The 27,019-nt window shown below is 48.7% G+C and overlaps 1 protein-coding gene across 2 annotated transcripts in view; it reads right to left on the bottom strand.

Annotated features, from left to right (window-relative positions):
• OCA2 (OCA2 melanosomal transmembrane protein) overlaps positions 1–21,848 on the bottom strand; it is a 156,465-nt gene extending 134,617 nt beyond the window's left edge. The window contains exons 1-2 of one of the 2 annotated variants that reach the window (XM_037132735.2): positions 21,751–21,848; positions 11,056–11,306 (exon numbers count right to left, since the gene is read on the bottom strand). In XM_037132735.2, coding sequence (XP_036988630.2) covers positions 11,056–11,285 — 230 coding nt within the window. In that variant the 5' untranslated portion in view covers positions 11,286–11,306; positions 21,751–21,848. Of the gene's footprint in view, positions 1–11,055; positions 11,307–17,987; positions 18,057–21,750 lie in introns of those variants that run through there. The other variant, XM_053658817.1, reaches the window with a different exon arrangement.
• Positions 21,849–27,019: the final 5,171 nt, after the last annotated feature.

Genomic DNA, 27,019 nt, shown 5'->3' on the forward strand with positions numbered 1-27,019 from the left:
CAAGGGGCCCGCCCTTCAGAAGATAATTACAGTTTTTGGGGTTCCCCTTCATAGGTCATTGTATAAGCTAGTATGTTGCGTTTCCTGATGGGCCAGGTCACACACGGTGCCGGGGATGCTGTGAAACACTGCCCTGGAAAAACAACAGTGACTCACACCATAAAAACAAAGCGAAGTGAAAATTTGAAGGAAAAAAATTTTGTTTTAATTTTTGAGACAAGAGAGAGGAAAAGGGAGGGAGAGAGAAATGCTGATTTCTTGTTCTACTTATTCATGCATTCACTCACCGATTTCCGTATATGCCCTGACTGGGAATCAAACCCACAACCTTGACGTATCAGGAGGATGTTCTAACCAACCGAGCTACCCAGCCAGGGATAAAGAAAAGTATTTCCAACCACTTTCTTTTCCACATTGAACTTGTGACACAGACCATAAGACTCTGTTTTCACGGATGAATGACACCAAGGCTCCCAGCCGTGTCCGTCCCAGGCCAGCTAACTTCCTCTGGACAAAACCTCTGGGCTGCCTTGAGCACTCCCTCCGGGAACGCAAATGACGGAGGACCCTGCCTCACAGGCTTTGACAGGGTGCACCGAGGCCCCAACCAGCAGAGATGAGAGGAGAGGGGATTCATACCTAATGCACTCCTAGCAGGTCTGACTGGTTTGAAGATTTAGTTGGGCTTTTTTTAAAAAATCCTGAGGATGTGCTTTTATTGATTTTATAATTTTTAAAGATTTTATTTATATACTTTTTAGAGAGGAGTAGGGAGAGAGAAAGAGAGGAAGAGAAACATCAATGTGTGGTTGCCTCTCGCGTGCCCCCTACTGGGAACCTGGCCCACAACCCAGGCATTGCCCTGAGTGGGAATTGAACTGGTGACCCTTTGGTTTGCAGGCTGGTGCTCAATCTGCTGAACAACATCAGCCGAGGCTGTTTTTATTGATTTTAGAGAGGAAGGTGGGTGAGAAGAGAAAGGAAGAGGGAGAGAAACAGCGATTGGTTGCCTCCCGTTTGATTTGCAGACCAGAAATCAAACCCACAACCTAGGTATGTGCCTTGAGCAGAGATCAAACCCGCGACCTTTTGGTACATGCGGGCGACACTTTAAGCAACCCACCTACCCAGCCAGGACTTTAGTTGGGCCTCTTAAATCTCCATCTCTCATCACTGCAAATTCAAAGGGCCTCAGGCGTATTGAGAAAAAAACGTCTCAATGAATCCACTAGAATTCAGGTGTTCCTGCTGCCCCCGGGTGTACACAGCACTTCTGGGAGGGCCGACTCTGCCTGACCTCACTCCCATTCTTCAACCACCCTGAGCTTCCATGATCTCAGCTATACAATGTTTATTAAAAGGGGAACAAAGCCCGTTTTGTTGCATTAGCTAAGGAGACATAAATGGAAAAATAAAGATAGAGTTTGGCTACTGATTCTGCAATTTCCACTGGACTGAGCGCCCCGCTGAGAGATTGCTGTGTCGTTTCCACCACATTTTATCTGGTGCCTTCAGTGGCGCCGCGTTCGCGGTAGGTTCCTAATAAATACGTCATGATGAACCAGTTAAACCCCAGTAGTCACAGCTTATTTGAATGAGGTTGGCTTTTTGACTCAAAACAGTTTTCTAAACCGTTAAATCGATGACGGGCATCCAAGGACGCTTGGCCACACGCTAGCGAGGCAAACAGCCCTGAGCAGGCGCCACCCACCGGCTCGCTGTGAGCCACAGCCCGGTTCTCAGAGCCAAGCCTCCGCCTCGTGGCCATGAAGGAGCAAAACCCCAAAGGCGGAAAAGTCAAACGTACCTTTCATTTCCTCCGAGGGGGCCACGACTGGCTGACTTCATTATCTCACACTTGTGCTGCATTGTGCGGACGCCAAGTACTTTAGAACCGTAGTTAGGTGCACAGGGGTGCTTTCTAAGCTTTGTTATATTCAGTGATGTTTCTAAAGAGCCGAAAATATAAATGAGCCTCTTGAGGAAATTTCCCAGAGACTGCAGGACATTCCAAATTTAAACTTAGTGCAACACTATCCAGATATGATTTCCCAGATATTATTATTTGTTTCTGCCTGACCTGCGGTCTTACAGGACAGAGACCTCCAAACCGCAGGTAGAGAAGATTCGGCACTGCCCAAGGCACACTTGTTCCAGGGTCTGGAAATGAGAAGAGCAGTCCTTGGGTCTGGCCAGGTAGCTCAGTTGGTCAGAGCGTCATCCCCATGTGCCGAGGTTGTGAGTTCGATCCCCAGTCAGAACACATGCAAGACTTAACCAATGAATACATAAACAAGTGGAACAACGAATCCATCTCTCTCTCTCTTTCTCTCTCTCTCTCTCAAATCAATAAATAAATGGTATAGAATTTCCTCCAAAAACTAAAGATAGAACAGTCTTTTGACCCAGCAATCCCACTGCCGGGATTATACCCTAAGAACCCTGAATCACCAATTCAAAAGAACCTATGCACCCGATTGTTCATAGCAGCACGATTTACAATAGCCAAGTGCTGGAAGCAACCTAGGTGCCCACCAGTAAAATGAATGGATCAAAAACCTATGTTACATTTACACAATGGAATACTACGCAGCAGGAAGTAAGAAGGAGCTCCAACCCTTTGCTACAGCATGGATGGAACTGGAAAGCATTATGCTGAATGAAATAAGCCAGATGGTGAAAGACAAATACCGTATGATCTCGCCTTTAGTGGAACTAAACAAATGAGTAAAACAGAACAAGAAAATAAAGAGACCCAGAAATAAAGAACAAACTAACAGTGACCAGAGGGGACGGGGGAGGGGGATAACAAGGGGACAGAGAAGGGGAAGGGGTAAGTCAAGGCACATGAATAGAGGACTCATGGGCATGGACCACGGTGGAGATTGACTGCTGGAGGGGGGAGGGCAGGGGAGGGGAGAGCCATGAGGGAAAAAAGGTGGGACAACTGTAACTGAACAACAATAAAAAAAAAGATAAAGGCTCTTCTCTAGTCAGAGAGACCAAAAATAAACTGTAAATATATTAAATATGTAATTGACCTTAAAAATAAAATAAAATAAAATAATAAAATAGAATAGAATAATGGCTGTCCTCAGAACTAAAAGCTTACATTTTCCTTTATGACTTAGTTAAGATATCAAATAATGATGAAATCTCTATTTTTCCTGACCTTTTCTCCTTCTGAAAGAAAGAAATCGCACTGACATGTCTGACTTCATTTCTAGGCCTGGGTGCTTTCAAAACTCACAAAGTTCAACAGTATCTATTTACCCCTGGGAGCCTGGTGAGAACTCTATCTGCCAGAAAGGATGCCTTGTGGTCAGCTGGGCCCAAATTCACAGCCAGAGTCCAGCAGTCTTGCTGACGGAGGCCTCTCTCTCTCTCTCTCTCTCACAGACACACACACACATACACACACACTGCATGGTAGGGAAAAGCCACAGACTGAGCTTCCACCTCCTGCATTGGGCTCCTGCCCACTGAGTCAGCTCCTATGAGGGAGCTCCTGGTTTCCTCTCCAACTGGTGGACTGAGACACCACCCCCCATCCAATCAGAACTGCAAAATTCTATTCTCATTTGCCGCTAAACCAACCCATCATAGCTCAAATATAATAAGCACTCAGAACGCATGGTACCAACCAATCAGAATTGCATGCTTTGGACCATTCCGAACTGTGTGAATTTGGAAATGCTTTTTGCATAAAATTGGACCAATTGGGAAGCTGGGGTGGGAGCTCTGTTTAAGGTAAAGGCCGCCTCCCATCTCATTTCAAGGGGCCTCATTGTTTGTTTCCACTGGAGGCTTCATTTCCTACTGTGAACTGTTTGCCAGGTAATTTGTGACATAAGTTGCCCTGCCCTGGTGAACACCTAGGGCTCTGCCCCACACTATGTAGCAGGCACATCAACACACAAAAAAATGGCCCAAACAAAAGAACAGATCAAAGCTCAAAAAAAACTACAACTAAGCAAAGAAGAGGTATCTATCAGATGCACAGTTCAAAACACTGGTGATCAGGATGCTCACAGAATTGGTTGACTTTGGTCGCAAATTAGATGAAAAAATGAAGGCTATACTTAGTGAAATGAAGGAAAATGAACAGAGAACCAATAGTGATGGAAAGGAAACTGGGACTCAAATCAATGGAGTGGACCAGAAGGAAGAAACAAACAACCAAACAGAAAAGAATGAAGAAACATGAATTTTAAAAAATGAGGAGAGGCTCAGAAACCTCCAGGACATCTTTAAACGTTCCAACATCCGAATTATAGGGGTACCAGAAGGGGAAGAGCAAGAGCAAAAAGTGGAAAACTTACTTGATCCAATAATAAAGAAGAACTTCCTCAATCTGGCAAAGAAAATAGACTTCCAAGAAGTCCAAGAAGCTCAGAGAGTCCCAAAGAAGGTGGACCCAAGGAGGAACACACCAAGGCACATCATCATTACATTAGCCAAGATTAAAATGAAGGAGAGAATCCTAGAAGCAACAAGAGAAAAGGGGACAGTCACCTACAAAGGAGCTCCCATCAGACTGCCAGCTGATTTCTCCAAAGAGACCTTACAGGCAAGAAGGGGCTGGAAAGAAGTATTCAAGTCATAAAATCCAAAGACCTACGCACCCAAGATTGCTCTATCCAGCAAAGCTTTCATTTAGAATGGAAGGACAGATAAAGTGCTTCTCAGATAAGATCAAATTCAAGGAGTTCATCATCACCAAGCCCTTATTATATGAAATGTTAAAGGGACTTATCTAAGAAAAAGGGGATTAAAAATATGAACAGTGAAAGGACAGCAAACTCACAGTTATTAACAGCCATACCTAAAACAAAAGCAAACTAAGAGGACAGCTAGATCAGGAGCAGAACCATAGAAATGGAGATCACATGGAGGGTTAGCAACAGGGGAGTGGGAGGAGGATAAAGGGGGAGAAGTTCCAGAGAATAAGTAGCACAGACGGTAGGTAGAAAATAGGGGGAGGGCAAGAGTAGTGTGGGAAATGTAGAATCTAAAGAACTTGAGATACGTGCACATAAACTAAAGGGGGGGGGACTGGTGGGGGGGGGGTGTGCAGGGTGGAGGGTAATGAAGGGGGGAAATAGGACAACTGTGATGGAATAATCAATAAAACATATTAAAAAGAAGAAACCAAAGAACTTATATGTATGACCCATGGACATGAACTAAAGGTGGGGAATGTGGGTGGGAGGGGGTTTCAAGGTGGAGGGGAGTAAAGGGGGGGAATTGGACAGTTGTAATAGCAAGATCAATTAAATATATGTTTTAAATGAGAGCAAAACTAAATGAAACAGAGCCTTAAAAAAATTAAAAGATCAATTAATCCAAAAGCTGGTTTTTGAAAAGATAAGCAAAATTAATAAACCTTTAGTCAGACTCAAGAAGAAAAAAGAGAAAAGGCTCAAGTCAATAAAATCAGAAACAAAAGACCTGAAGTGACAAAGGATCATTTTTTTCTTTTTTTAAAAATACATTTTATTGATTATGCCATTACAGTTATCCCATTCCCCCCTTCAATCCCCTCCACCCTGCACACCCCCTCCCCCACCATTCCCCCATTTAATGTCCATGTGTCACAAATTCTTTAGATTCTATATTTCCCACACTATTCTTGTCCTCCCCCCTGTCTGTTTTCTACCTACAGTCTATGCTGCTTATTTTCTGTACCTTCTCCCCCCTCTCCTTCTCTCACTCCCCTGTTGCTAACCCTCCATGTGATCTCCATTTCTATGGTTCTGCTCCTGATCTAGCTGTCCTCTTAGTTTGCTTTTATTTTAGGTATGGCTGTTAATAACTGTGAGTTTGCTGTCCTTTCACTGTTCATATTTTTTATCCTCTTTTTCTTAGATAAGTCCCTTTAACATTTCATATAATAAGGTCTTGGTGATGATGAACTCCTTGAATTTGATCTTATCTGAGAAGCACTTTATCTGTCCTTCCATGCTAAATGAAAGCTTTGCTGGATAGAGCAATCTTGGATGCGTAGGTCTTTGGATTTTTTGACTTGAATACTTCTTTCCAGCCCCTTCTTGCCTGTAAGGTCTCTTTGGAGAAATCAGCTGACAGTCTGATGGGAGCTCCTTTGTAGGTGACTGTCCCCTTAGCTCTTGCTGCTTCTAGAATTCTCTCCTTCATTTTAATCTTGGCTAATGTAATGATGATGTGCCTTGGTGTGTTCCTCCTTGGGTCCACCTTCTTTGGGACTCTCTGAGCTTCTTGGACTTCTTGGAAGTCTATTTTCTTTGCCAGATTGAGGAAGTTCTTCTTTATTATTGGATCAAGTAAGTTTTCCACTTTTTGCTCTTGCTCTTCCCCTTCTGGTACCCCTATAATTCGGATGTTGGAACGCTTAAAGATGTCCTGGAGGTTCCCAAGTCTCTCCTCATTTTTTTTTTTGAATGCTTGTTTCTTTATTCTTTTCTGTTTGGTCATTTTTTCTTCCTTCAGGTCCACTCCCTTAATTTGAGTCCCAGTTTCTTTTCCATCACTATTGGTTTCCTGTGCATTTCCCTTCATTTCAATTAGTTTAGCCTTCACTTGTTCCTCTATTTTGTGACTAAACCAGTTCTGTGAGCATCCTGATCACCAGTGTTTTGAACTGGGCATCTGATAGGTTGACTATCTCTTGGTCGCTTATAAGTATTGGCTCTGGGACTTTGAGCTGTTCTTCTGCCTCAGCCACTATGTTTTGGTATGTTCTCGCCTGTTATATATGAGGGGCGGAGACTTAGGTGTTCACTAGGGCGTGGCGACCCAGTTGTTGGGTTGTGATACTATATGTGGGGGTGGGGTCAGAGAGGGGCAATGGGGTCTGTTCTGCTCTCTGTCAGATTTTGGTCCCCTCTGCTGCTTCCCGCAAGCAAATTGGACCCTTCTGGTGCCAGTTCCGGGTGTGTGGGCCTGTGCACCCTCCAGGGCCCTTGTAGGTCTCTCCAATGAACTCTCTGTGAGCCTGGGAGCCTCTCCCGGCACCTTGACCCCAAAAGTTTTTCCAATCAGCACTTTTAGGCTTTAACTCCCATTGCTGGGGCCCTAGTTTGTGCGGTCTGCCCCACTGCTCACTCCTTTGCCTGGTTTACCTGAGTGTGAATGTGTGACCCCAGTCAGCCAGCCACCTTGCGCCCTCACTGGGTCCGCCCATTGCCACCCCATACCTGGGATCTGCCAACCACCGCCTGCGAGCCTGGGTGGGTCAGGCCTCTTTTTTCTGTGCAACCCCACTCCACCAGCCACTGACTCCGCCCTTCTTACCGGTCTCACAGAACGGTTCGTTGTTGTTGGATTTCCACTTCTGTACAATTCAATTCTCTGTGTTTTGGTTGCATTTCTGTTACAAAAACTTTGTTGTCTTTAAACTTGGTTGTGTGAGGAGACACCACCTATGCTTCCATCTTGGCCGGAAGTCCAAAGGATCATTTTTTAAAATATTACAATTATCCATGGCTGGTGTGGCTCAGTGAATTGAGCGAACCAAAGGGTCGCTGGTTCAATTCCCAGCCAGGGCGCATGCCCAGGTTGTGAGTTAGGTCCCCAGTAGGGGGTGCTCATGAGGCAACCACACATTGATGTTTCTCTCCCTCTCTTCTCCCCCCATCTAAAAATAAATAAAATATTTAAACAAATAAATAAAAATACTACAAGTATACACCAACAAATTGGATAAACTTCTAACCCAAATTGGGAAAAAATGGGTAAATTCTTAGAATAAGACAATTCTCCAAGACTGAATCAGGAAGAAAGAGAAAATCTGAACAGATAGCTACTAACAAAATCAAATCAGATGACCAGTAGACATACAAAAAGATACTCAATGTTACTCAGCAGAGAAATGTGAATTATAGCCACAATGAGATATTGTCCCCTTACACCTGTCAGAACCAACAGCAAATCAATAAACAGCAAGGGTTAGGGAGGATGTGGAGAAAAGTGAACCCTTGCACCCTGTGGGTGGGCCCTTGTGTCACTGTTCCCTGTGGAAAACAAGAGCCAAGGTATGAACACAAAGTGTGAGTCCATCAATAGACAACTAGATAAAGAAGATTAGTGCACTTACATAATAGAATACTACTCAGTCAGAAAAAGAATGAAATCTTACATTTGCAACAGCCTGCATGGACCTGGAGGGTATTGTGCTAAATGAAATACGGCAGAGAAAGACAAACACCATATGATGTCACTCACGTGGAATCTAAGAAAGAAAAGAAACAAACAAAACAGAAACAGACTCATAGAAACAGAGAAGTAACATGGAGTTTCCAGACTGGGGCGAGCTGGGGGGTGGGTGAGAAAGATGAAAGGACTAAGAAGTATAGACTAACAGTCACAGAATAGTCATGGGGATGTAAATTACAGCACTATTATTATAGTCAATAGTATTGTAATTATGTGATGCTAGGTGGCACTAGACTTATCAGGGTGAACAATATGTAAGATATATAAATGTGCCGCGGTCCGGCCGCAGCGGGTCAAGGGGTCCCACAGGTGAGGGTAGGCGTCGGCGCTGGGTAACAGACGACAACACGCCTCAAAGGACAGTGAAGCTCTGTTCCATTTATTGCAAGTACAAGCAGGTTTTTATATTTTTCATTTTAGGTAGTGATTAACATTTGCAGGTGTATAGGACGATCAGTTAAGCAGAAAAAAATCAATATAAAGGTAACCAGGAAAAGTACAAGAATTTCCATAGTTTCAATTATATTATATAAAAATTGTTTTGACTAGGAGAACCATTAATCAGACCATTTGAAATAACTCTATGTACAGAGTTTGAATATCTTATTGTTTATTAAAGGTCTAAATTTTGGCATGGGGCAAGAGGTACGCTAGACTGAGCAGAGGTTAGGAAATTTATTATAAGGCCTTTGTGATGTCTAACTTAGCTATTTATCTTTCTGTCTAAAATGTTTCTCTATGTACTGTGGACTCTAACTCCTTGGTAATTGTATCTATGTGCTTAGTTTATAGTATCTAACAAGCTTTTCTTGTTTCTTTGCCTACTAAATTCTAATTAATATATATTCCTGTTCAAGGTAAAGGAGGGGCTGTTACTTCAACAACTTCTAAACATTTAGGGACTATTTCATTAGAGGGAACTTTGTTCTCTGGTCAAGAAATTATTTTGTACAACTCCATTGGAATTATGCGAATCAATGAACCTGAAATATAAATGTCTAACAATTCCACCACCTTTTGATTACCCAAACAAATATGTAACTTGTTTTTCTTATTTCTGGTATACTATGGCGGTCCCGATCGCCTTAAGTTGCTCAAACTAGGGTAATTTATACAACTTGACATGTTTTCCCTTATGGTTAATAATTATATTACCTTGGCTGTTGTACTCCCCTGTATAAGGGAGAGGGGAATCTGTGGAAATTTTTCTATCCTTTCAGGCAGTTTCATGGGGAATAGTAATGTCTTCCCCTAAACTGTTCCCTCCTCTTTGGTGATTTTCACAGGAATAAGTAAGTACAGTACAATGTCCATACTCAGTAGCAAGAGTAAAATAATTAAAATAAAACAGCCAGTTGTTAACCCATTTTGGATGCCACATTCTCTTCCGGGCGTTTTAGATATGTCTAAAATTGACTCGGGGGGGGTAAACATGCCCTCCTGGTTAACCTGTGTACTTGTCTATGCCCTTCCTTATTTCCTCTTTTGCTATGGGTTCTAATTCTTTTATTTCTTTTAATATTTGTTCTCTCTTCTCGGGCCAGTATGTAAGGTACCGTGGCCCGGGAAAATATCTTGTGAGGCTTTTTCTAACTTTCTATTAATTCTCTAATACTCATATTTTGCTTCCTGATTTTTCTGGTGTGTTACTATGGTTACTTTCTTTGTTCCAAGAACTCTCTAAATCATCTGGAGTCACATCACTCAATGTGCTTTCTAAAGTAGTATTACTTTGTTCAGTGAACAGGGTCGATGTACTTTCTGAAATATTATTACTTTGTTTAGTGAACAGGGAAAGATCTGCTTGTACTATTTGGATCACAGCAATGGTGTTCAAAATAATCAGGGCAGAAGAGGTTAAAATCCCCAAAGCAAGAACAGTCATAATGAGTATAGCAGGGCCCTCCACGCCATGTCCACCAGGTTGGAAAATGCTTCTTTGAAGTCTTGGACCTCCCCTCCTGACTTTGTCAAGGAAGGGATCCAACTGTGGACGTGGCATAAATGTATAACCACTTTGTTGTAAAGCAGAAACTAATATAATATTGAATGCCAACTGTAACTGAAACATTACAATTTAAAAAAAACTAAAGCTATAGGTACGGACATGGCTAAACCTCAAAAACATGTTGAAGAAAAAGAGCAAGTCACAGTTTCACTGTTTGCAAAACGAGAGCATATAGCATTTAGTGGTTCATAAACACGCAGTGACTGTGTGACCACGCCTCAGCATTGTTGATATGGCGCCTAGGTCAAGATCAGCCTAACTCTGGAGAAGGGAGGAGATAGGACCAGGGCAGGGGGCGGGGCCAGGACCAGGGCAGGGGGCGGGGCCATGCACGCACTTTGTGCACATCTGCGATGCTCCGCATGTAGTAATGATAGACTGTCAGTTCATGGATCAGGATTCTGGTTGAACAACAGCGCAGAGGAGGCGACAAGGCCACCCAGATCTGCAGGGTAACGAAGACACTCACAGGATGGTCTCTATTTATTGTTTTTGCATGAGTTTATGAATAGTTTTTCTTATTTAAATCCAGATATTTTATTTCTGACATAAAAAGCAATAGTCAACTAATCAGTTGATATATTTACAGGAATAAAACATGTTCTAAGATATAAAATGCTTTTAAATTCATATAATACTTTTACTGCCTTAAATAATATGGTAAATGCTAAATCTTTATGCTAAAACTCCTCTATTTTATTATCTTTTGGATATACATTAGCCACATTTTAGAGACAGCATTCGTTCAAGACAGGCCAGGGAATAACATGTGGAAATCTATACCACGAAAAAATGTGAGGGAATCCAATATCTGTGAGTTCCAATTTTACGAGATCAAACCATTTTAAACTCACCTCCGCTCCGTGAGGAAGGAACCTAAATCCTGGTCCGCAGGTGCCCAGCCGCTCTGCGCAGCTGCCCCGCTGGGGTAGGGGCTCGCCGGGTCTGACCAGCTGCCTCCCGGCTGTGGCGGGCGGACGCTGGCGGGGAGTCCCGGGCCGGTTGGCAGGGGGGCGGACGTCTGATGGAGTTCCACTTCCAGCGCGCCCGAGGGCAGCCTGCCACCTTCCTTCTCTAGATGCATGGTCCGTTGTCACTCTTCCCACTAGGGTCCGCCAGAGAGAAGCCACTATTAATTACTGAGAATATTGAGAATATTGTTTGCACCTTGAAAATCGATCATTCTAAATGAAACAAAAAGGCTTCTTATTTTGAGAGAGAGAACATTGTTTTTCCACTTATTGATTGATTGATTCTTGTATGTGCCCTGACCAGGGATCAAACCCATAACCTTGTCTTGGCATATCCAGATGACACTCTAAGGAAACTGTGTGGTCCTCAACATTTGAATATTTTTGGACACATAACTTGTAATGATGCTGTGATATGTGTATATTGGTATTGGGAAATGGGGGGGGCAGTAATAGAGAAAGGGGAAGGGAAGGAGAAAGAGGGAAACATCGATGTGTGGTTGCCTCTCAGTGCACCCCAAGGGGACCTGGCTCATAACCCAGGCCTGTACTCTGACTGGGAATTGAACCAACAGCCCTGTGGTTCGTTCACAGGCCGGGCTCAATCTACTGCGCCACACCAGCCAGGGGAATCCTGGGAAATTTTTCTTGAAATGTATGTGTTGTACGCATAGAAGAGAAACCAGAAAGAACCCAGCCTCTAAGACGTGGCTCCCTCTGATGGAGCAGATTCAGGTGACTGAGGCCCTCTGGTTTGCTGTCCCAGAGTGCTGAGCGGTCAGGAATCCCCCCCGAACTTTACCGGAGTGGGCGTTGCAGCAGCGAGAAGCAATGCGCATGCGCATGGGTGGACCGAGTACAACTCCCGAGTCCACCCCTCCTTGTCCCCCCAGAGAAGGAGACACGTAGGGTAGTGTACTTGGAGATTTCATTTCTCTCTTAGCAACAGATAGAACAACTAGACAGAGGATCAGCAAGGATACACAAGTGAACACCATCAGCCAAGAGGACCTAACTGATATTTATTGAACATTCCATCCACCAACATCCAAACATTATTTTTAAGTTCTTACAGAAGATATACCAAGACAGACCACACCTTGGGCTAGCAAACAAACCTCAACAAATTCAAAAGGTCCTGGCCACTGGGTGGCTCAGTGGTTGAAGCATCATCCCATACCATGAAAAGGCCGCAGGTTCAATTCCTGGTCAGGGTACATACCTAGATTGCAGGTTGGATCCCCAGTTGTGGTGCATTTGGGAGGCGACCAATCATGTTTCTCTCTTACATTAATCTCTCTCTCTCTCTCTCTTCTGCCTCCCTCCCTGCCTCTCTCACTCTTTAAAATCAATAAAACCTATCTTCTGGTGAGGGTTTAAAAAAGAACTGAAATAATAGAGTGTTTTCTATAGCCACAATGGGATTAAGTTAGAGAATAGTAGTAACAGAAAGATACACACTTGGAAATTAAACAGCAATATGAGGAGGGACCCAAAAAAACAAAATTATCTTCTGGATGGCAGGCCCCATGTAGTACAGGCTTCCCCCACTAGGTGAGTGTTCTAGGAAGCCACCTGTATCAGTGCACCAGCTGGTGTTGTTGTGAGAGGCTGCGTTCGGCTTCAGTGAGTTTTTTTGAAGACTCTTGAAACACATTTGCCCTTTTCATGATGGGTGATTTACAAGCACACCTGCCCACATCACACAGAGTGTTCAGCAATTTTGGGCCAAAAAGAGCATACCTCTGTGCCCCACCTTCCCTATTCACCTGATCTCACCACAAGCAACTCTTTTTTGTTTCCTTGGGTGAAAAAAAGTCTTCAAAGGGAAATGTTTTCCTGATGTGGAAGACATGAAACAAAAAACAGCAGAAGCACTAAAAGGCATCAAAATCAATGAGCTCAAAACCTGTTCTGAGCAGTGGAAAAAACATCTCAATAGGTGTGTTACATCAAATGGATAGTACTTTGAAGGTGACTTAAGTTTAAACATGTAAGAATAAATACACAATTTTTTATAAATAAATTTCAGTTTTGGGGGGATCTCCCCTCATACCTTTCTCAATAATCCAGGAGTCAAAACGGAAATCTCAGTGTAAATCAAAGTTACACTGAACTGAATTAAAATAAAAGCATATCACAATTTGTGGCGCCCCGCTGAGGCAGTGATCAGAAGGGAATTTATAGTGCTAAATGCTCATGTTAGAAAAGAGAAAAGGTCTCAAATCAATAATATAAGCTTTCATCTCAATAACCTAGAAAATGAACAGCAAAATAAGACCAAAGCAAGCAGAAATAGGAAAATAATACACATAAGGTCAAGTCAATGAAGCATAAAAACAACTGAGAAAATCAATGAAGCAAAGATCTGCTTCCCTGGAAACATCAGTGGAATTTTCCAAACTCTAACACAAGTAACAAAGAAAAAAGAGATTAAGAACTGGCAAAACCTAAAATGAAACACAGTATCTGCCCTGGCTGGTGTGGCCCAGTGGATTGCGTGCCAGCCTGCAAACCAAAGGGTCACCAGTTTGATTCCCAGTCAGGGCACGTGCCTGAGTTGCAAGTCAGGTCCCAGTAGCAGGCGTGCGAGAGGCAAATACACATCGATGTTTCTCTCCCTCTCTTTGTCCTTCCCTTCCCCTCTCTCTATAAAATCCTTAAAAAAATAATAAAAACAATGTCACCAGAGACATAAAAGGATAATAACAGTACACTACAAACAACTCTACACACACACATTTGACAAGTTACATAAAAAACAATTCTTCAAGAAGCAAAAATTAGCCCAACTCACTATAAACCAGATGATTTGAATAACCCTAAAACTATTAAGTAAATTGGATTTGAATTTTTTTAGATTTTATTTTTATTTATTCTTAGAGAGGGGAAGAGAGAGAGGTAGATAAAGAAAGAAACATCAGTGTGTGAGTGTCTCTCACACGCCCCCTACTGGGGACCCAGCCAGCAACTCAGGCATGTGCCCTGACTAGGAACCGAACACGTGACTCTTTGGTTTTCAGGCCAGCACACAATCCACTGAGCCACACCAGTCAGGACTGTATTTAACCTTTTAAGTTCCCAAAAAAGAAATCTCCAGGCCCAGAGGGAAAATTCTACCAAACCATTAAAGAAGAATTAACACCCAATATTTTCCAGAAAAATAAAAGGTGAAGAACATTTCCCAATTATTTTATGAGGCTAGTAAAATTAGAAAGAATACCAAAAACCCTACAGACCAATATCATACACAAATATGGTACAAAAATCTTTAGCAAAACTCAGCAAAAGAAATTCGGCAGTATATAAAAAGAATTATACACTATAACCAAGTAGGGTTGACTCCAGGGATGCATGGCTGGTTTCAAACCCATGAGTGGATCATAGTTAAATAGTTAGAGTTACCACAGGACGCAGTAATTCCACTCCAGGGGATGCACCCAGAAGAAATAAAAACCTATGTTCACACAGAAACTTGTACATTAATAGTCATGGAAGCACCCATTATTCACAACACTCCAAGAATGGAAATGACTCAAGTGTCCACCACTAATTAATGGATAAATAAAAGCTGGGAGAGAATACTATTCTCTAGTAAAAAGGAATAGCATACTAATGCGTGCCAGAAACTGGATGAACACTGCATCTTAAGTGAAAGAAGCCAGTCACAGAAGAGCACCTAATGCCTGACTCCACTTTCACATAAAGTCGGCTGCCTAGACAAGTCGGTACAGACAGAAAGTAGATGTGAATGGGATAGCCTAGAGAAAAAAAACAGCCAAGCAAAACCGGGGGGAAACAGCAGCCCTCCTCGTAGCGCTCATTAAACGCCGCCGTTAAACGTCCTCTGGCGAAGAGATACCCACGAACTGAGCCTACCCGAGGGTCAGGGCAGGGGGGCATGGTTGGGGGTAATGAGGAACCGCTAGCAGGGGTTGGACGGGTGTCCAACCTTTTGGCATCTCTGGGCCACACTGGAAGAAGAGGAGTTGCCTTGAGCTACACATTGAATACACTGTGACACGTAATCACAAAAAAAATCTCATCGTGTTTTAAGTAAATTTAGGATTTTGTAGTGGGCTGCGTTCACAGCCAACCTGGGCTGTGTGTGCCCTGAGGGACCACAGGTTGGATGCCCCAGTGGGATTTTTGTTTTGAGTTGGTGAAAATGTTCTGGAATTGATGGTGCTGATGGTCACAAAATTCAATGAATATACTAAAAAGCTTTGAATTGTACCATTTAAATGAGTGGATTATACGTTAAGTGTATCTCAGTAAAGCTCATATAAACATCAATCTCATGGCTGGTGTGGCCCAGTGGATTTAGTGCTGGCCTGTGAACCAAATGGTTGCTGGTTCAATTCCCAGTCAGGGCACATACCTGGGTTGCAGGCCAGGTCCCCAGTTGGGGGTGTGCAAGAAGCAACTGATTGATCTTGCTCTCCCTCTCTTTCTCCCTCCCTTCCACTCTCTAAAAATTCATAAATAAAATCTTTAAAAGATATATTTATATATTTTAAAACATCAATCAATATATGCTAGCGTACTAACAGGCTAGGAAGAAAAATCACATCATCATATTAACTGATGCAGAAAAAGCATTTGACAAAATTCAACACCCATGACAAAAATTCTAACAAAAATAGGGGGACTTCCTCAGCTTGATAAAGAATATCTACAAAAATCCTGTAGCTAACATGACAATTAATGGTGAGAAAAGTGAAGCTTCCTGCCAAGATCAGGAACAAGACAGGGATGTCCACTCTTAACACTCTTATTTATCATAGTACTAGAAATTCTAGCCAGTGTGATAGGACAAGAAAAGGAAATAAAGGCAGAGAGAACAGAAAGAAATGAGGAAAGCTATCCCAGTTTGCAGATGGTATGATTGTCTGCACAAAAAAATTCCATGGAAGCCCTGGTTGGCATGGCCTACTTGGTTGGAACATCCTCCTAGAAACTAAAAGGTCACAGGTTCAATTCTGCGTCGGGGCACACACCTAGGTTGTGGGTTTAGTCCCCAATAAAGGCACAGTCAGGAGGCAACTGACTGATGTTTCTCTCTCTCTCTCTTCCTCCCTCCCCCACTCTCTAAAATTAGTGACCATGTCCTTGGGTAAGTATTAAAAAACAAAATCCCAAGGAATCTATTAAAAAAAAAAAACCTCATAGAACTAGTGAGTTCAGCAAGGTCATAGAATATAAGACAAATATTTTTAAAGCTACAATATATCCATATACTCTCAATAAACACTTTGACACCAAAATTAAAAATGTAGCATCCTTTACAATTGCTAAAAATAATTAAATATATACATTGCCAGCATATGAAACAGTATAAATACATACCAGAAACTACACAATGATGATCAAAGAAATCAAAGATCTAAACAAATGAAGAGATAAGTCATGTTCATGGATTGAAAGACTCAATATAATCAAGATGTTAATTCTCCCCAAATACATATACAGATGTAATGCAATGTTTATCAGAAGTCCAGCAAGAATTTTTGTAAATGCAAACAGGATTATTCTAAAATGTATATGGGAGAGCAAAAGGTTTAGAATAGCTAAAAAAAAAAAAAAAAACCTGGAAAAAGAAGAGTAAAGTGGGAGAAACCAATCTACACCATTGCCAGACTCGCTTCACAGCTGCAATGCCCAGGAGTGGGAGGTATGGGCAGCGACACACACGTGGACACGTGGGTCACTGGAACAGGCAGAGAACCCAGAAACAGGGCCACAGAGATACGCCCTGTAGATTGTTTCAATTTATTGATTCCACACAGAGAGAGAAAAACATCAATTTGTTGTTCCACTTATTGATGCATTCACTGGTTGAGTCTTGTTTGTGCCCTGACCGGGAATCCCACCCGTGACTTTGGTGTATCCGTCGACAAGGGCAGTTTGGCGGCTTCGCTAAAGTTAACTACCAAATGCCCAGGTGCACAGAGCAGACCCGGGCAGTTACCGCCGAGAGATGAAACCTACACTAACGCAGAAGCCCACGCGCGCCTGTCAGAGCCGCCCTGTCCGTGGCCGTCCCACACAGGGCGCGGCCCAGCTGGCTGTGCGCGGCTGTGCGCTTGGAGGAACCGTGGCGCCCCGGAGCCACGGAACCCCGCGCGGCGGTGAAGAGGAGCCAACTGTAGATACACCCAACGACACGCGAGAACCTCGAGTCCAAGTACGGACTGAAAAAGGAAAAAAAAAAAACCTAATCCCCAAAGTTACAGCTTTCCGTGGCGCACATCCGGGCGGGGACCCCGAGCCGTAGTTTCACAGACGTCACCACGGGGGAGTCTGGGCGAGGGCCGCACAGGCTCCGTACGTAGCATTTTTCACGCCTGCGTGTGAATCCACAGCTACCGCGAAATCAAAACCGCACCGGCCCCGCCTCCCCGAGCCTACTCGCGGCTGCCTCGCCACCTTCGCGGCGCAGCCTCTCAGGACTGGCGGCTCACGTCTTCCCTGAACGCACTTCCATCCCGGGTTCATCTAGCGTTGGGAACCACGTCCCCAGCAACCCGGCTCGGTCCCTCCCCCGGCTCCCGAGCCGACTCTGCCGCGCCCTCCGTCTCGGACCCGGCTCCCTGGGCCTCGGGCGCTGCCCCTGCCCCCGCCGCCCCCTCGGGTTTCCGTCCGGACCCAGCCCGAGGGGGCGTCTGTCCCAGCTGCAGCCTCCGCGACTCGAGGCCTCGCCCTGCCCGGCGGCACCCCGGCCGCCGCAGGGCGCGCTCACCCACCGAAGTCCCGCTCCTTCTCCTGCCTTCCCCACCCGCTTCTTCCAGACACGGCCCGGATGCTCCGCTCACCTGCTCACGACCGCTCCCCGCAGGATGCAGCACCCCGGACCGCGGCCAGTCCTCCGGGGCGCCCCCACATCCCGGCCCTCGGCAGGCCCTCGGGAAAGGACGCCCCCAGCAGGCCGGCGCAGCGCCCGCCCTCCCGGCCCGGTCCGGAGCAGGAAGCGCCTCAAGGGTCCTGAGCTGGAAAAAACGGGCTGAGACCCTTCACCCAGCAAGGCCCTCGCAGCGGCTACGCCCAGGCCCCTCCTTCTAACCGAAATGACCGAGTTGCCACCGACGAGCTGAAGGTGGCCGACGTCTCAGATCCAGTCGTCAAGCCTGTCCCTAAATGCACCCAGGTCGGCGCCGCAGGGTCGGCCCTCGGGCTCGGCTTCCTTCCCCACCCTCTCGCAGCAGCGCGGCCCCGCTCCGGGTCCTGCAAGGGCCACCCCGCCGGGCTTCTCCGGGAACCCGCCTGCGGTGTTCCCCGCGCGGCCCGTCCCCGCGCCAGCCGGAGCTGCTCCGCCGCGGGCTCCTCAAGAACTGGAGCCCGGAGTGCCGTGGGCGGGCTCAGGCGGCGATAGCACTGGGTGCGGGGGTGGCCAGAGGTGGCCTGGGAACAGCGCGCAGAGGCTGCCCCTGTTTTTGGAGGGGCGAGGAGGGGGTTCTGCCTCAGGGCCCTGTCCGCTTGGCCCAGCAGCCTTCGCTCCGGGCCTGCTGAATGACCCAACAAGTGAGGTGTCGCAACGAGGCAGACTACGGAGCTGTCCCGACCCCCGCCCTTCCTGACCGCTCCACGAGCAGAGCGGATCTGGGGTTTGGAGGGCTTGCTGGGCTTGTTGCATTTACGCGGCCGGGCCTAGGCTCGAGGCCAATGACCTGGCGGGGGCGACAGAGGCCCGCAGAAGCTGCCCACGGTGCCCTCAGCCAGGCCAGGCGGCCTCTGAGCTGGACCCGGGGACACGGGGCAGGCAGGCGGCGACCGGTGCACCCGCTCTCTCGTCACCTTTCGCGCTCTTTAATCACTCGACTTAAAAACAGTCATGAAAAGCGAGCAAGGTAAACCTGCACTGGCTGCTGTGAAAACGTTGTTAAAAAGAAACTACTCCACAGTCAATCCTCCCCTCTGTGCACAGGGTCTGAGGTTCTATGCAAAACACCCGGCTTGTGCAATGTTCTTCACAGAAAACTCTGTTCCCGCCAGAAGTCTCGCTCTCGGCGTGCAACTGTCCCTACACCAAGGTCCTCAGGGGCCGGGCTGCGCCTGCTTCCCTGAGGAGGTCGTGCCTGGAGGCGTGGCTGCGCCTCGGTGAACGTGGCCACACCCTCGGAGGCGTGGTCATAGCTATGCCCGCGGGGGCGTGGTCGTGCCTGGGGGCGAGGTCCTGACTGAGCCGGCCGGGCGGTCAGCAGTGTGAGCAGGGCGAGCAGGGCGGGGCCGTCCGTGCGGGGGCGTGGCCGTGCCCCAGGAGTGTGGTTGTGTCCTTTGCGTCTGATGCACGCTTTTTAGTTGAGCAGCTCAGGGAAGGGGCAGGAGCGGCGCTGGGGGCGGAGGAGGCCAGGCCACGGGTCAGCTTCCTCCTCAGCTCCCTGCACAGAGCCAGAAAGGTCCGCACAGAGCGCAGCTCAGAGGGGCGCGCTATACCTTCTGCCCCCTGCCGGCCAGGACACAGACCGTGGAGTCTCATGGGTTCGCAAAAGTGTCAACTGCTTAATTAATAACTTCTAGAATATTAGACCACATAGCATTGTTTGCGATCCCTGATGTTCTGGTTTTAAAGACGCGTCTCCCTCCAAGCCCGTGACAAGGGCGGTGGTTGCGGGGATTTGCCAGCAGTGCCCCGACCTCATCCTCTTCCAGCGCCGGGCCAGCCCCCCCCCCCCCACACACACACACTCACGTCAGACTGTTTCGCTATTTCTGTGTCCCCGTGTTGTTGGCTTTCGCCCATCCTTTAAACCACTTTGAAAACTGTGTCCTTTGCTCCCCACGTACTCTGCGACCGGAGTCCTCGCGTCCAACTGCTCCTAGTCTGGCGCAGTGCACAGAGGCCACAGGTGTGCTGGGGACCTCGGCCTCACCTCTGAGCCCGGCCCACCTCTCCTTGACCAGCCAGAGGAGCCACCTTCCCGAGGGTGCCACAGGCGACAGCAATGACAAAGTCCGGAATCAAGCCCTGGCTGATATAGCTCAGTGGATTGAGCGCGGGCCTGTGAACCAGACAATCGCGGTTCGATTCCCAGTCAGGGCACATACCGGGGTTGCAGGCTAGTTCCCTGCAGGACAGTTCCCAGCAGGGGACCCATGAAAGGCAACCATACATTGATGTTTCTCTCCCTCTCTCCTTCCTTTCCCCTCTAAAGATAAATAAATAAAATATTAAAAAAAAAAAAAGTCCGGAATCAAGACTCACCCGTGGGCAGGCGACTCTCAAGTTCCCCTCTGCAGGCCAGGCCACTGTGTCTGGCTAATTTCATGTCTCCTTTGATCTCTCCAAGGTGCCCTGAGTCCTGAGACGGATACTGGACCTGCCCTAGGGCCCTGAGACTGTCCCACCATCCATCCAGATGCACCCTCCCCAAATGAGGAGCCCCCTAACCACCCATCCTCACCTAGCAAGACTCCTCACCTGACAACTGTCCCCTGCCCTGGCTTTACAGACACAGGACTAGAGTGGCTTTCTCCTGCTGGCGAGCTGCTCCCTACCACCCAGCCTCAGGGATCTTTCCAAATCTCACATTTGAGCAGGTTGTTCTCCAGCTTAAAACCTCTCCTGGGAGTCTCAGGTGTGGGCGCTGCTGGGTCTCCAGGGACAGCAAGGGCAGCCCTCTCCCCCATAATCCCTGACGTTCTAGGGCTTGTGCCTGTCTCAGAGGACAGGGCTGGCATTTGTATTTCTTCAGGGTAAATGCAACTTCAGAAACTCCTTTTCCTACTTCTTCCCCACCACACACACCCATTGTGAACAACTGCACCCAAATTTGTAAACTAAATCTGCAATAACAAGCAGGTTTTGTGTGTCCTGAGGGTTTACTTAGAGCTTCAGCCTCTGTCATTCCTAGTGAGATTTACTCCTCGAGAACAATTATGAATTGGTATCTCCTGGATGCATACAAGCTCCCACAGGCCACATAGCCCCACGCAGGCCTTGATGCCCGGGACTGGACAGCAGACCTCATGCTCACCCTGACAGGCAAACCCCAGGGGTGGCCTTCCCTAGGTGGTTCAGGAGACAACGGACTACCTTTGTATTCAGGACAGAGCTGCTGCCCACAGTGCTGACGGCCCCTGTTCTCTCCTCCTCGAAATCACTGCCCTTTTCCTAAGTCAGAACTCAGTACCCTGGGGAGCCCTGTGCAATGGGGGCCCCTGGCCCAGGCCTGGGTATCTAAGCCGAAGGATGTTAACCTCCACGTCCTTGGGAAAAGCTGGCGACATAAAACCCATGTGATACCACTGTGTGGCCAAGTGAGAAGAAGCAGCGTTAAGGGATTTGAAGGGCGCATTCCGTTCCCCAGAAACGCCTGACCCGCGCTCACGTGCGAGGCTGATGCTGGGGCAGAGCAGCCCGGCAGGCCAAGCAGAACCCTGGCTTCGGAGCACTTCCCAGCTTCTGCCTCAGCGCCGGTAGCCCGGGGGTCCCTCCCCAGGGAGCCGCGCCCGTCCATCAGAAGATGCGCGCTCAGTCTCCCACGGCTTTACTCCGACTTTCCCAGCTCCGGAAAGCAACGACCCGACGCAGGCTTATTAAAACCCCGCCTGCTGCCCATCTCCTGGCTCCCAACTAACCTGAGACTTGATCTTTCTCCAAGAGCGAAGTTTAAGATCCAAACTGCTAGCTCGGAACCGGAACCGCGAGGGGAGCGCGGTATTAAAGGAGAGCACCGGACTCACGCAGGGCGCTCACTGCGAGGGGCGCTGCCCTCCCCGGCCTGGCCACGCCCACAGGCCCGCACCGCGGCCACGCCCCCCGAGCGGCTCAGGACTGGGAGGCGGAGCCCCCTCACTGCCAGGCTGAAGGAGAACTATCGGGAAATGGTGAAAAGAGGGTCTTCAGACCCCTCTGTGAAAGGCAATGACAGTATGCATGCGCCGTGCGCATCTGGGGCTCTGCTTAGAGAAGGCAGCCGAGTCCTGGAACAGGGCCGTCCCGAGGAACAAGAATGGGGGCCCCCACTGAGGGCACGTTCTGCCTCCTTTGTCCTGTTGCGCCTTTTAGGAGTCACTAGTGCTGGTGAGCCTGGCCAGCGGTCCTCTGATTTTCTCATTGCCTGTCCCCCTCCAGCCGAGGGCCGTTGCCAAGTTTACACCTGGGCAGGCTCTCACTCTGGCTCCCTCCCACAACACACACACAGTGAAACACACAGAGACACACACAGACACACAAACAGATGCACTCATATACAGACATTCATGGACACAAACTACACACAGACAAGTACACACACAGAGACCTGCAAGTCACTGACGCCACACACACAGACTCTAACTACACACAGATACACGAACACACAAGGAAACGCAGGCACATATATAACATAAACACGTGCACAGACACGCAAGCTACATCACGAACATACAGAGAGACACACCACAAGCCGACACTACACACAGACACATCAGCTACACTCAGAAATACGGACACACAGAGAAACACATACAGGCGCACGGACATGTAGCTACACACCTCCAACATGCATGCACAGATGCCCAAAACACACAGCAACACATAAGAGAAACGAACTCTGGGCGGGCAGCGGGGGGACAGCTCAAGGGGGCCCTGGCCCCCGAGCACCGGGCCAGGATGGGCAGGAAGTCAGAGGGTCTGGGCTGGTCCACAACGCGGGGCCGTGCCCGGAAAGGCGCCCCTGTAAACCACTCGGGAGAGCCACTTATTCCTGGGCCTTGGTATTGGGGAGGCACAGACTTTATAACAAGCACCTTGCCCAGGACAGGGCAGCAGGGAACACAGCGTGGCCGAGCACGGAGACAGGGCGGGTGCTGTGCTTGTGGACACGCCCCCGCTCCCGGTTCAGATCGCAGTGCGCGTTCAGTGTACACAGGGCTGGCGGCTGGCCTGGGCCGTGCCGGTGACCCATGCATGGGGCAGGGGCACCATGGAGCCTGTGACCAACTGAAATGCTGGCACAGCCGCACTCATCCCTGAGCTTCGAGGGCCTCTGTCACCTGTTGGAAATTGAATGTGCAGGCAATCTGAGCAGGTGGAAGGTTCTGGGCTGCCACCGGCCATTTGGAAAGACATCCACGCCTCCGTGAGCCTGGGTGTGCAGATCCATAGATCCAAAGGAGGGTCGTGAAGCCCCAGCAGGCCGCCCGTGGCCCAAGACGTGGCCCCCAATGCCCGCCTCACTCACGTCCACAGGCTGACCCCACACCTGTCCATTGGGGCTGCACCTGTCTTTGCTTCCTCCCTCCTCACACGCTCCAGATGACCCTTGTGCGGGTGGAAAATGTTTGCGGTGGATCAACTCCACCCCCGCTGCAGGGGCGGTATGCAGAGGGAGCCCACGGAGCCAGAACTGGCAGGCCTGGGCCCCACCCACAAAGCCCCCACAGAGCAGGACGCTGCTGGTCTGAGCCTCAAACTCCCCGCCTCTGGCTCCTTAGTCATGGCCCACCCACCTCTGGGTGTTGAGCTGAGGCCTGACAGGAACGAGGACACTGTCCCGGGTCCTGCTGCTGTGCAGGGAGGGCTTCCTCAGTCACAGGCAACTGGGGCCTGGCAGGAACCCTGTGGATTCCTACATGGCAGGGTGGGGTGGGAGGCATTTCACCCAGGATCCCTCTGATGACTCAGGAAATTCCAAAATAGAGGTGCCCAGATGTCATGAACTGAGGGCAGCATCGCCAGGGTGGGACATAAAGGCCCAAGGTGGCAATTGCAAAGTACCCAGGATGTCAACGCATCCATTCTGGCCGATCTGCAATAAAATCCCTTCCCTCACATTGTAAGTGGTGTTTTTTGTGTGCATGTGTGTGTGTATTTTATGTGTTTGTGGGCGATCCGGCCAAGGTACCCCAGCCTCTTACCGTCCACACAGAGGTGTGACCCACCCAGCATGACCCCGCCCCAGCCCTCCAGCTCCCAGTCCGCATGGAAGCCTGTCTGCATCTCCCCTTTAGGAGTGCCACCCTGTCCCAGGGGCCTGTGGTCCCCAGCCTTTGTCCTCTTGGACTGCATAGCCCACGTCCTGCTTGCTCCCCACAGCGGCCTGCAGACAGCTCAGCAGCCCCGTACTCTCCCCTCAGAGATTCAGGACAAAGGGGACCTGGGCAGACAGCTGGGCAGCTTCCTTCTGCCTCTTCGCCCAGGTCATAGAGCGACCCAACAGAGGAAAACTCAAATGCGGACTCACTTAGGTGCCCTTTATCCCCTGCTGTGACAAAAACAGTGACCATGTTCCCATGCTCCCAGATGCTGGGGATCTGGGGTTCGGAAGGCACAGGGGAAGCAGCGCATCTGCACCCAAGCACAGTCAGGGTAGTGAATGAGGGAGGTGACTTGTGTTCAGGGGCTGGAAGCATCTGGAGGTGCCCGCATTCACCCTGGGAACAGTCCCCCCACGTGGCCTCTTTCTGGCCAAAGCCCTGCACACGGGACCGGCACGTGTTGCTTCCACCGCACCCCTGGCTGAGCCGGTAGAGGAGCCAGGCTCGAGGGGATGAACGCAGACCCTGGTTCTCAACCGTGGACACGTTGGAGCTGCAGCGGGGATGAGGGACAACAGCTGGGGACCAGCCTCGTGCAGCCTGCGGCCAGGGTGTCCACCTGTGCGCTCTGACCATTGTCCACACTGCCTGCTGGGCCAGGCCAGGTGGCCACAGGTGCAACGGTCTCAAAGGGACCACAGTGAGTCCCACAGTTGTGGACCCCCTTCCTCACTGGCCAGGAACAAACATTTGCCATTGGAAGGACCTCGGGTTAATAAAGGCAGGTGGGGTGACCCCTCTGTGTCCTGTCTGGGGGTCCTGAGCTCCCACCCTGCTGCAAGCCCCCTCACCCTGGCACCCAGGATTCCCACCCTACTGTCCCCAGAATTCCCTATAGACGACTGACTCATCAGGCTTGTCAGGACCACAGCAGGCTGAGCAGAAACTGAGCTGGGAAGGATGGAAGAAGCCCCTGTGGCCAGGCTGAGCAGACCTGAGGGTTCCCACACTGCTGCTCCAGCCCACTGACCTCCCTGGGCACCCAACCTGTGTGCTGTGCCTAGGCCACCTGAGACCAGGGCAGGTGGCAGCAGCTGCTGGCTTAATTCAGAACAACTTAAAGCTGATTTCCCGATGAACTCCAGAATTTCAAGAGGAATGTCAACTTCAGACGCCTCCCTTCTCTTCAGCTGCCCCCAACTCAAAGTCCATTGCCTGGTTTTGCAAGAAGGCTCTCACGTGCATGCACTTAGTGAGCCCTCTGGCACTCCTAGTTAACCCATTCCTCAAGGCACCCTGGGCAGTGTGCCACGCTGATGGAAATGACAGCCCCCCGGGTTGTTCGCTGTTGAGCCCCTGTCAGCCCTCACTGCCAGCACCCAGTGTCTGCAGGTGACGCAATGCTGCTGCGAGACGTGAACCTGCGAGACCTGAGCCCCAGGGCCAGCGACAACGGAGCCAGAAAATCAAATATGGTGCATCACACCTCACTGGCTCAGAAGGGAGTCACCCACAGTTCAGAATTCCGTGGGACCTGCTGATAAAACCAGGCAGCCCTTATTGGTGTAACTGGTATTTCATTCTTCAGTTTACCTCCAGTAGGTTCTGCTGCACAAATTTCAATCTGCCAAAGTGAACATAATTAGGCTTCATTCATCAGAAAAGAGTGAAAACTTCGATTCAATGAAAGATGACAAGTAATTGTCCTGCAATTTGTGTTAAACTGAAGTGTTATTTATTATGAATATCAAAGTCCATCGTTGTTGTTTTTTTTTTGTGAGTGGTAGTGGGAAGAAATAGATAATCCTCCAGTTTTCCTGGAGTTTAAAAGCAGAGATGAAGGGCCCTTCCCCGGGTGGCCCAGTTGGCTAGAGCATCATCCTGTACACAAAAGGTTGAGGGTTCGATCCCTGGTCAGGGCTCACGTAGAAAGCAACCAACCGATGTTTCTCTCACACATAGATGTTTCTCTTTCTGTGTCTCTGAAATCAATCAACCTATCCTGGCTGAGGATTAAAAAGGAAAAAAAAAAAGGCCCAGGACCCTGTGACAGGAAGTGGCTCCCAGCAGTGGAGACAGAGCGGCTGTGGTGAGCAAGGGGCCGCCGGCCTGTTCGGTCCCCAGGGACAGCAGCCCCTCAGGGACTTCCAGGTCCTCATGCCGCAGCAGCGCTTTTGGTCTCGAGACCTTTTCCACTCAAAAACTCTTTGGGATCCTTGATTTTTTATCTGGGTTACCTCCATAGTACAATAATGGAGTCAAACCAGAAAAACACTCATTTGAAAAACTACTTTCTAAGACAAGAAAATCAATGAATGCGGCATTTCCTGACTCATGCGAAGACGGCTGGAGGCCCATTTGTGCTTCTGCAGCCCATATATTGCAACGCATTGTTTTGGCTGAAAGATGGGCAGAAAAGGGCTTTACACAGATTTATGTAGTTGGAAAAAAGGAAGGACCTCGTGGCCACCACAAAAGGGACTCGGGACCCCAGGCCTCACACAGGACTCTGAGAACTGCCGTCCTAGAGGCAGAAGACGCGCAGCAGCCCTGGGGTTGACCCAGGACTGTGGGGGTAAGACGGCGCAGTTTCGGCGTAGGCCCGCCTGCCTGCACCCGGTCTCCCGGGCCAGGGTCGTCACAGGGCTTGGGGGCAACAGCCCCACTCAGCGGGGATCAGCTGACCCAGGTCCCTGGAGGTAAATGCCGCCTCTCGTATGCCGCTGACTCTGGGGGCAGTTTGTAGTGCAGCAAAGGCAGACTGCCAATACAATGGTTGGGGATTAAAATGCCTCACAGTCCTGGTGTGGCCGGTGTGGCTCAGCGGGTCGGACATTGTACTGCAAACCAAAAGGTCACCGCTGGGGCACATGCCTGGGTTGCGGGT

Source organism: Artibeus jamaicensis, unplaced genomic scaffold (assembly GCF_021234435.1).
Source record: "Artibeus jamaicensis isolate MK-2021 breed Jamaican fruit bat unplaced genomic scaffold, CSHL_Jam_final scaffold_612, whole genome shotgun sequence".
NCBI lineage: Eukaryota > Metazoa > Chordata > Mammalia > Chiroptera > Phyllostomidae > Artibeus > Artibeus jamaicensis.